The 9,993-nt window shown below is 41.6% G+C and overlaps 2 protein-coding genes across 2 annotated transcripts; both read left to right on the top strand.

Moving 5' to 3' along the window:
- Nucleotides 1-1,424: 1,424 nt before the first annotated feature.
- On the top strand, nucleotides 1,425-4,228 carry LOC147993197 (uncharacterized). Its single transcript, XM_087539255.1, has 5 exons — nucleotides 1,425-1,479; nucleotides 1,812-1,874; nucleotides 2,628-2,683; nucleotides 2,796-2,876; nucleotides 4,031-4,228. Exons 1-5 carry the CDS (start codon nucleotides 1,425-1,427, stop codon nucleotides 4,226-4,228), a joined length of 453 nt encoding a protein of 150 aa, XP_087395381.1.
- Nucleotides 4,229-8,016: 3,788 nt separating this feature from the next.
- LOC147993196 (ervatamin-B-like) lies at nucleotides 8,017-9,993 on the top strand. The gene is made up of 5 exons (XM_087533746.1): nucleotides 8,017-8,121; nucleotides 8,238-8,302; nucleotides 8,657-8,829; nucleotides 8,916-9,197; nucleotides 9,386-9,993. Exons 1-5 carry the CDS (start codon nucleotides 8,017-8,019, stop codon nucleotides 9,991-9,993), a joined length of 1,233 nt encoding a protein of 410 aa, XP_087389872.1.

The raw sequence follows: 9,993 nt of genomic DNA, 5'->3' as shown, positions 1-9,993 counted from the left end.
GCTTGCTCAAGGCGGCGTGCTGACTGCCTGGTAAGCTCCATCAATTCACTCTGAATCTCCTTATTTTGCAGTCTTGCTCTATCTAGGTTGGGGTTTATTATTCAGGGCCGCGGCCAACACTGCTTCAAATATAAGTGCCCTTAAGGCGTAGTGTCCATGGGGATAAAAAAACTCTGTTGGGTTTCAAGTGGTACCTGAACGTTTGTTGAATAAAGTTTCCCTTAGTATTTCAAAAGAGAGTCTTCTATTCTCCTTTTAGAACTGAATTTATTTGATATGTTGTTCAGTACAAATGTGAACACATGGACAATGCCTTTTCACTATCAAACTATGGTGTAATCTTTATTTTGTTTCCTCCCACACGAATGTAATATGCTCATGCTCTTTTCAGGTTCGTGACCTTGATTTTTCATATAGATATAGTAGAATCAGATATAGTGCGAGAAGCCAATGGTATTGCAATGAGATCTCATAATCTCCCTGAGGAAAGGGAGAAGGTTAGTCCTCTACACAAATTAACAAACTGTTTTCTCCCACTTGTATTCTGACTTTTGAATGGTGCATTTACAGAAGATAGAATTGTTTTATCACAATATCTTATCATTTATGATTGCCTTTCTATTATTGGTTTGGGTATTCAACAGAAACAAGACTAACAGTTGATACATGTCATGGAACAAACAATTTTGATACTATCTATCTTTGGCAATTGTTATTTTCTTTGTAGGCATTATCCATTAGTAGATCACTGGTAAATGTTAGAACTGCCGCGTTGAATAATAGCAACAGTGCTGGTGAACGTATAAAGGATCAAATAGTGCAAACACTGACTGAAGCCGGTGGTCAGGTTGATTATGTTGAGGTAAGATTGAAGCCTTTTTTTATTGAAGTGCCCTTACTGTTTTCTATAAAGAAATTTATTTATTCATTGAGTTTGTTAATATATCTTTAATTTATTTACTGTCCTGCTGTAATATTGATGTTGGTTGTGTCCTAGAGAACCTTTGAAATCTACATTTGTAGCTATAGTTTGGCAAGAGCAGTTTGATTAGCAGCCTAGAACCACTGATCGCTCATGGTGTGTGAGATGAATTGAATTTGTTGCTTACTCTGGAAGCTCACCGTGGTGTTCGGGCTGCTTGCCATGCCGGCCGGAACGCCCATACACGTGTTCAAGAACCTCCTGTGTGCGGCGACTGCCATGCCGCAATCAAGATGGTCGCCAAGGTGTACAACAGAGAGACGACACGGCCATGCCATGAAGGTTGCAGAGCACAGTGAGTGGACATGCACTTCTTTACTGCTCCTCTTTGGATATGTGCTCATGTTCTTCTCTTTTTCATTGGAAAAAATTGATCCAGATTGATGCACTTGTTGCCGGAGTTGGCGTCCTTATTTTCTCAAGCAAGCGTAGGTCCAGTGGCATGGGAGCAACATTGTTGAAGGGCCAAGTCTGCATAGTTTGTACGCACATCAAAGGTCTCTTCTAATCCAAGTTGGGAACTCAATATTGAAGTGCTAACAGTCCAACAGAATTTTCTGAAGGGAGTTTACTAGGTTTAATCATTTTGGTGCAAGTAGCGGTGCAGTGGAGAATTTCTTTCTAGATGTTTTTTAGACATTGAAGTGCCTTTCAGAAGAACTAAATATTCAGCCGTAACGAAAGTGTACTCGTGTGCCATGACTCTGATAGTTTCCTAGAACAAGATTTATATAGTACATCTTGAATTCAAACTGCTCATTATTTATATTTATTGAGTGAGATGGTTTGAAACTTAAGCTGAAGAGCAGAGCTATTTTTCATTTTGTAGAGAAACTTGGAATGTTTTTGTGCTCGGATCTCGTTCGGAAGTACTACATCATGCAATTCCCAAGTAAGGTAGTTTTTCAGTTCTTTTTTGAATAAGAGTTTTTTCAGTTCTTTTTTGAATAAGAGTTCCATTCAGTCTTCATAGCTTGAAACCTGTTTTTTGAGTATACTAGTGGTGGACTGGTGGTTGGTTACAAAGTTATATTAATTATGTGCATTTAAAAGAGTAACACCATTGAAGGGAGGAAAATTCAATAGAGGGAAACTACATTATGCATTTCTGATCTGTAATAAATAAGAGATGTGATCTTGTTGTCAGGCCTAACTTCTAGGTATTCATTCAAAACGATCTCAGTGTGCAGCATAGACCAATCAATAAGACATCGATCTTATCTTTGTTGGGAAATTCTATTGGATGGGTAGATATCTTGATAGGTTTTCTTAAGATTCAGTAGCCCAAGAGCAATGTACTGTTCTCTCCAATTTGAAAATGAAGTATGCTGTGGGAGTGGATGTACAACAAACTGATCTAAAATAAAGAAACAACAATCTTTGGGTGACAATGAGATTCATGACGGAGACTCCGTGCAGATTGTCTTTCCTTTCCATTTGTTTCTTCATCTAACCTACATGAATAGATTATATGTTTGTGTTGAATTATTTGGATCATCGAGATGACCGCACCTACATGAATTTTTTTATTAACATATGGATGCCTCCTGACCTGAAATATATTTGGTTAAAATATTTTCCAATGAAAGTTTCTATACTATATAAGAAAGTTGGTCTGAAGTATTTGAGGCATTGGCCTCTTCAGTGGCGTCACCCGACGAGCTCCAAGCGCAGAGGAGGCATCTCCGCGGGTTCCCCGAGGTGAGCGCGATGGCGATGCTCAAATTATCTTTTTAGTTAATGCATGAGTGCTGATCATGCAAAGTACAGTGTATTACTATTCCCTTATGAGAAAATTTTATCTTGCTCTCAGGAACAACAAGATACATTTGAATTCGTTGCCGATGAGTTATCAATTCTTCGAAATAGACTACGATCCATGGTGGTTGTTGAGGTTAGTAATTAGTGCATGCTACTCATATCAACACTCTGGTGCTAGGCTGCTGATGGCATGTTGTCTGGATGTTTCTTTTAAGACTTTTTTTGACAAATACAAATTAATTATTAAGAAATATACTAATTCTGTGTGAAGCTCCACAACATAAATTTGCAATGTGTAGATAGAAGATGAAATCATAAGCAGCAATGCAACATAGGATAGTTTACCTGTAGATTGAGGTGTCTCCGGACAGATATGAGGAAGTTATTTACCTTCCACTGAGAAAGAATAGATTTTTGTGAGTTTCCACTCAAAAAAGTTATCTAGAATAGGATTAGCATCTTTTAATCCTGTCGAGTCGGTGTATTGATGCTGTTCATAATCATGGCACACTTGTACTGTTTGCAGAAATCTTCACTTTGGAACCGAAAATCCAACTCGGTGCCCAGGCTCATCTGCTCCTGCTCAGAAAAAAATCAAAAGAAATACTAGGAAAATTCAAAAAATCCATTTTTTGGGTGGTAGATAATTTGATGCATGAGGTCCGCTCTAAATTTCAACTAATTTGGACATCTGACAAGCTCTCCGCAAAAAAGACAAATCGGGTCAAAACAGTGCGTGAACAGTAAACATTTTTTCATACCCCGATTTTATCTTTTTTGCCGGGAGCTGCTCAGATGTCTAAATGAGTTGAAATTTGGAGAGGACCTCCCGCATCAAATTATCTACCACCCAAAAAAAACTTGGATTTTTTTGAATTTTTCTAGCATTTGTTTTGATTTTTTCTGGGGAGGGGTGCAGATGAGCCTGGGAGCAGAAACTCTGCGTTCCTTTGGAACTTGATAAAAGATGTAAAACCTTCGGATCTAATTGTACCCCAGAGAGATGTCCCTCCTGAAACTGTCAATGCGATGAAAAGGACTGTTTCAGGCATATTGGGTCTACTTCTGTTTGATAAGTGAGAGGGCGACCCCTGGCTCGATACTTATTTATTTTGGTTATTACCACAGGCATGTAAAGCACCCCAACCGTTAGACATTTAATTCCATCACAAATAGTAAGATCCACACAGATAATATCTCCACTCAGTTATTCAGTGAATTGCTCTAAGATTAAATTGTGCCTCACCAATATTTCTATGAGTCTACTATTTATACGCTCATACACAGAGTAATCGCAAAAGATCGTGGCATAATTTTGATGCAAACAGGTACCTTGATCAACTTGGAATGGCATCGAAGTACAACACAAAAGTGTTCTGCACGCAGACTCTCATCGGAGGCAACTACGGTTTGCTTGACACGAAGACATTCTTACCAATCCTGATTACTACAGGCAAGACTCACATTTGTAAAAAAAAATTGTAGGCGGTCGCTGCAATGTTTTCCAGACGTGGCTCATATGTGTTGATCCATCCTTCTGTTCTCAATGCTCTGCTATGGCATCGGCTCTGCTATGGCATCGGCTTTTCTACGTACTCTGCTGGTTGCATTGGAAAGGACGAGTTGCGCGATACTTGATCTCCCCTAGGATCATACAATGACCGCCACAATTCTTAGCCGACTCGAGCTCTTGTAATCCTATTTGCTACTTGTTAGACTATTACTTGGCTTTCAAGTTACCTAGTCCTAGTCGTATTGTAATAGGTCTAGTTGGCTTGTAAACTCTTATATATACCGCTATATGCAGCCAGCAAATCAATAACAATAGTTTTATTCAAATCTTACAATACTGTTGACCTTGGTAAATGCTATTTGGTCCTCTATCCGACAAGTTGTCAGGCAATTGCACAGAGCAACATGTTCATGGGCTGGCCCAACTAATGAAAGCAGACGTGAGACGGCCGGTTTTCTCTTTCTGCAATTTTAGTTTGTTTATATTCTACAATTAGTGACACCCTTCACGAACAACAATGGAGGGAGTAGTTAGACACAGTTGAGTGGGGTTTTCTGGAACAGATGATGATAAATAAGGGATTTGATTTGCATTGGGTGGACATGATTATGGAATGTGTATCTTAGTCGGTTATAGAGTGAGATATAATGATACGGAGACTGAATAAATTTTTTTACCAATGAGATCAAGGTCTGAGACGGGGGATCGTTTATCCCCTTATCTCTTCCTATTGTACCCGGAGAAATCTACCATGTTGGCTCATGAGCAGGAAGTGAGTGGAATTGAGGGCATCCATATTTGCATAAATGCTCCATCTATTTCCCACCTACTTTTTGTTGATGACTCCTTGATTTTGATGAGGGCAAACATTCATAATTCAAACAACTTGAAGAAGGTATCTTAGTCAGTTACGGAGTGAGATATAATGACCCGGAGACTGAAGAATGTTTACCAACGAGAGGTGTCTGAGACAGGGGGATCCTTTATCCCCGTATCTCTTCCTATTGTGCTCCGAGAAATCTAGCAAGTTAGCTCATGAGCAGGAAGTGAGTGGAATTGAGGGTATCCACATTTGCAGAAATGCTCCATCTATTTCACATCTACTTTTTGTTGATGATTCCTTGATCTTGTTGAGGGCAAACGTTCATAATGCAAACAACTTGAAGAAGGTGCTTGATACATATTGTGGGAGTTCTGGGCAACTTGTGAGCACACCTAAATCAAGTATTTTATTTAGAACTAATACTAGTGTCATGGTTAGGGAAGAGGTTTGTAGAGATATGGATATTTTAACAGAAGCTCCTGCTATGGTTGGAGTCGATAGGAGTGATTGCTTCGAACACCTAATTGGCAGAATTTGCCAAACGCTCAAAGGGTAGAAAGAAAAAATCCTCGTTATGCAAAGTAAGGAGATTTTATTGAAAACTATTGACGGCACACACCGGGGGTGGTTCGCCGAGGAGAACCCAACAGGAGACCTGCCAGAGGGCCCAGGAGGTCCATCGGCAGAGGGGAGCCTGAAGAGGAACATAAGCACCCGGCGATCATCTTGACTCCCAAGTTGGTGGCGGCGGCCACCTAGACCCACATTCTTGCGGGCGCACATGCCGCTGAAGCTTGATGGGCTCTTCCCCAAGGATCATGGATTATGACACAAAGCTTCGAACACCTTCACAATTTTTTCTGTTCGTTTTAAGGTGAACTTTTTTTGGTGTGCTTTAAACGTGTGTGAGTTGGTGCACAATTGTATGTTTTAACGAGTTTGAACTATTTCGTAACATGAATCAATCATATTGTCTAACAAAAAAATCTAAAATTTAAATGATATCACATATGTACCATGCCCATTATGATACATGTACGGGGCACATGAGCCATCTTCCGTGTCGTCGGCTTGCTCCCTTGCCAGAGTGCGTGGGATCCACTCTTCAGGTTATTTAGGACCCGACCAAGCACCCTCCCGGCCAGTGCTAGGAGCGGCATCAAATAAGTGGTCTTCTAAGGTTTGGAGATTCCACTACCTCCTGTCGAAGAGCCGTCCATCTACCTACTTCCCGCCACCACCTTCTTGTCGCCTGCCTTTGTCTCTCCCCTCTTAGCAAACCCAAAGTCACTAGTAAAGTGGTTTTGAATCCGTTCACTTCTTGCAGTTATCATGATGACTAAGCCCAGCCAATAAGTTTCTATAATACGAACCGAGCAGCATTATATTATCTGTTTTTCACTTTTGTCTAAAAATAATAATCTAAGGTGCAGAGATGGATTTTCGAATCTGTTATTCATTTGTTTGGTGCCGCTCTACTTTGATATGGTACCTAATATATAGATGCATAAATCAGGCGTAAGTATCGCATTTGTGCCATGCCCATTGTGAAACATGTACCATGCAGATAAACGGCTGTGTTTACAGGATCAGACACACATGTAGGGTACTATGCTAAAGCTAAGCCATGTACAAGTGAGACAGGTACGTGAGCCTCCAACAACAATGGTACGAGATGCATTTTTGAGCAAGGTACATCTGTCGGTCATCTTTCTCATTGACAGAAAAAAAAAAAGCATGCGTTCCAAGTAGAGATTCACGTGAACGAATACAAGAAACAATGTGTGTGATCAAAGAATTTGTAGTCGTAAATAAAATAGACAGTACGGTAGTAAGTTGTAGTTACCAGACTGGGTCGTTGGTTCTAGGCTTGATCTGTGAGGAGAGTCACTGCATCAGCAGAAAGTATCGCCGTTCCGTCTTAGTGGGGAACATCGTAGGTGCTAACATGGTCATGGACCAACAATTGCTCATTGGTCTTGTCGATTTGCATCGCGCGGGCGGTGGCATCTCTCATCCAGGTTTTTTCTTCTTGGCTGGTATTTTCGGAAACCGGTCGAAAACAAGCGCTTCCGCTACCCACCGAAAGAATTGAATACCGGAAGAAAATTTGAATTTATTTGAATTAAAGCGTCTAAGTTATGTCAAATAGCACCTGTATGGCTATCTAGACTGAAGGTATCTCTTAGCATGGTGGTACAGCGTCTAAGTTTCAGCGGGTCGTAGGATCAAATCCAAGTTTTGCCAACCGAGCTTACGAATGACGGAAAGACACACTGACCGCTCGAACAGGAACAACCTTTTCTAAAGCAAGGCTTCAAATAATTTATATTTTGAAGCAAAAAAAATTGATTTTAAAACTTGTGTGAAAATTTCGGGCGAAGACTTCCGAAGGTTTCGGTGCCTATCAAAATAATTCGGAATATGTGCGCCGGGTGCTGGTCCTGTTCTGTGCGAGGCGCGCCACAGGCGTTCGCAGGACCAGCGCCCGACTGCAGGCGCCGAGCCTCGTCGCCATCACCGCCACCGCCACCATCGCTTTCTTCTTTCGGATCCTCTTGTCTTTGGCCTGGTCGATCTATATATCAGACGGAATAGGATGGTGCTCAGAGTCCTCCTTGATCACGGCTTAGTTTCCTTCCCCACCACGAAAATATATCAGGGAATGAAGGGAGCAGATCGAATTATATACTCAGATCATAAAACTAGATGGTCTCTCGAGTACTACATACTACCTATGGGAATGCCTATATATGCACACGTATGTGCGTGTGGGTGCATAATACCTGTGCACGTACGTGCGTGTGGGTGCATCTTCTTATTTCTTACATCGATTCATAATATGGGAGAAGTAGCGTACCAATTATCTCCTCCAATATGAACTGAACCCCAGCCTATATAGAACTAATTCCATGAGATGCGGCGTGCAGGCATAACATGTCTCTCCCTGCGTTATTTGGCGTCGCAGGGAGGATCCTGTCATGCCGCCAAGCCCCGGCGGCGCTATCACGGTGGGTGCCGGCCAGAGCAAGGCTGCTACATGTACGTGCCTCCGTCTCCCCAAGCCAAAGCTTCACTATTTCATCTTGCAATCCTTATCCAAGTTCCCAACCCTCTTCTCACACCAATTCCTTGTCTTGGTGGTGATGAAATTGCAGTCACGAAGGAATCCTATTCCTGAGGCTGGGGGTGTCGCCGGCCGCCGCTTCGGCTTCTTTCCGAGGTGAATCTCTAGCCTTCTTCCTTGCAATGATGTTCAAGTGCCATGTGCTGATATTATGGTTTTGTGAGTGGATGTCTAACATTGCCAATTCGTCCGTTCCATTGCCCAGCGCAATGAATTATTGCTGAGGTTGCACTCGCTTATTCCTTTCTGCAATTGCGATGTTTATATATATTTTGCTCATTGATCACGCCCTTCGGTGTTTGGCTGGACCAAAGCTCTACACATTCGCTGTGTCAGTCTGCCCTTGTAGTACTTTCTAAATAGTTTGATCTGTTGATACGGCTTTGGAAGTTTCTCAAGGATTTGTATATAATTTATAATTACTCAGCCTGGAAACTTTTTTTTTTGCAGGGATCACAAGCTGAATGTTGCTATGATTATAGCTACATTCTCTGCTGTTGGAGGTCAAATTTGGTGTATCACCGAGAACCATACTGAGAGGGAACATTTTGTTGATGAGATTCCCAAGTCTTCATCCGAGAGCCTTAACGCATTGGCTTGCACTAATGAAGCAGAGCGTCCAAGTAACATATTGTTTTGCTCTTTGACAACATAGACTATTATACATTACTTAATGTTGCTACTGGATAAGTGTTGTTACTTGCTGTAGATACTCAAAAAGGCAAACGAACGGAAGACATAAGGCTCATACAGTTCAAGGAGTGGATGGACGAATACAACATTCAATATCCAGATGAGGAAACAGCACGGAGCAAATTCTCTATCTTCAAGGCAAACGTAGAATTGCACGGCTATACTACGTACAAAGAGTATAGGGCTGCTTTAGATGCAACATCATACGATGATCTTGTACGCTCACTTCGACGATCAAAGGTTGATTGGGTTGAGGCTGGCGTTGTCTCTCCTGTTGTGAGGAAACAAAAGCATTGCGGTAATTGTATCGGACTTAATTATTCTCTATTAGCATTGTGCGCTTTAAATTATTTTATTAGCAAATCATAGTTAATTCCACGTGCATGGATACTGATGGACCCCTTCATAATTCAATTCATTACAACAAATTCTGTTTGTGATTACTTAACACATGCATTTGAATTGGAAGACACTCATTTGTTGCAGGTTGTTGTTGGGCCATGGCCACCGTAGCCTCTGTCGAGGCATTACACTATATGAAGACCAAACAGTCAATCATGTTGTCTGTTCAACAACTCATCGATTGTGATACAAAGAACAACGGTTGCATTGGTGGTCATTCCGATGTTGCTCTCGAGTATATACGAAAAAATGGACTATGGAGTGAATCTTCCTACCCTTACATGGACCAGAGTAATAGTTTGAGTTGCAAGGTGAACAAAGCAGTAGTAGCAAGGATATCGGGTTTTGAGACTGTACCCACAACAGAGGAAGCTCTGGAGGAGGCTGTTGCAAAGCAGCCCATGATTATCTATTTGAAGTGGCCACCTAGTATGAACAATTACAAAGGAGGCATCATAGAGTATGAAGACCTGCCAACAACTCTGCCTGATGGCAGACAACTCCGCTGGCATGCTGTCCTGATTGTCGGTTATGGCACGGACTCCAATGGCATTAAGTATTGGCGTTTCAAGAACTCGTGGGGAGAGACCTGGGGCGAAGGGGGATATGAGAGGATCCGCAGACATGTCCATAACGGGAAAGGTGTACTAGGTATCTACACATATCCGGCAGTATATCCAGTGCTTTGGTGA

This window comes from Triticum urartu, chromosome 1A (genome assembly GCF_056163025.1).
Source record: "Triticum urartu cultivar PI428250 chromosome 1A, HENAU_Tu73, whole genome shotgun sequence".
NCBI lineage: Eukaryota > Viridiplantae > Streptophyta > Magnoliopsida > Poales > Poaceae > Triticum > Triticum urartu.
The sequence above is the reverse complement of the archived record's forward strand: the minus strand, read 5'-3'. Positions and strand labels throughout refer to the sequence as shown.

Bases quoted from the DNA above. Each gene is read 5' to 3' on its own strand.
- LOC147993196 (XM_087533746.1), top strand. From the start codon at position 8,017: ATGTCTCTCCCTGCGTTATTTGGCGTCGCAGGGAGGATCCTGTCATGC. The intron at 8,303-8,656 runs GTGAATCTCTAG...TTTTTTTTGCAG, and splicing joins CGCTTCGGCTTCTTTCCGAG to GGATCACAAGCTGAATGTTG. The intron at 9,198-9,385 runs GTAATTGTATCG...CATTTGTTGCAG, and splicing joins GAGGAAACAAAAGCATTGCG to GTTGTTGTTGGGCCATGGCC.
- LOC147993197 (XM_087539255.1), top strand. From the start codon at position 1,425: ATGGGAGCAACATTGTTGAAGGGCCAAGTCTGCATAGTTTGTACGCAC. The intron at 1,875-2,627 runs GTAAGGTAGTTT...TGGCCTCTTCAG, and splicing joins CTACATCATGCAATTCCCAA to TGGCGTCACCCGACGAGCTC. The intron at 2,877-4,030 runs GTTAGTAATTAG...GCTCATACACAG, and splicing joins GATCCATGGTGGTTGTTGAG to AGTAATCGCAAAAGATCGTG.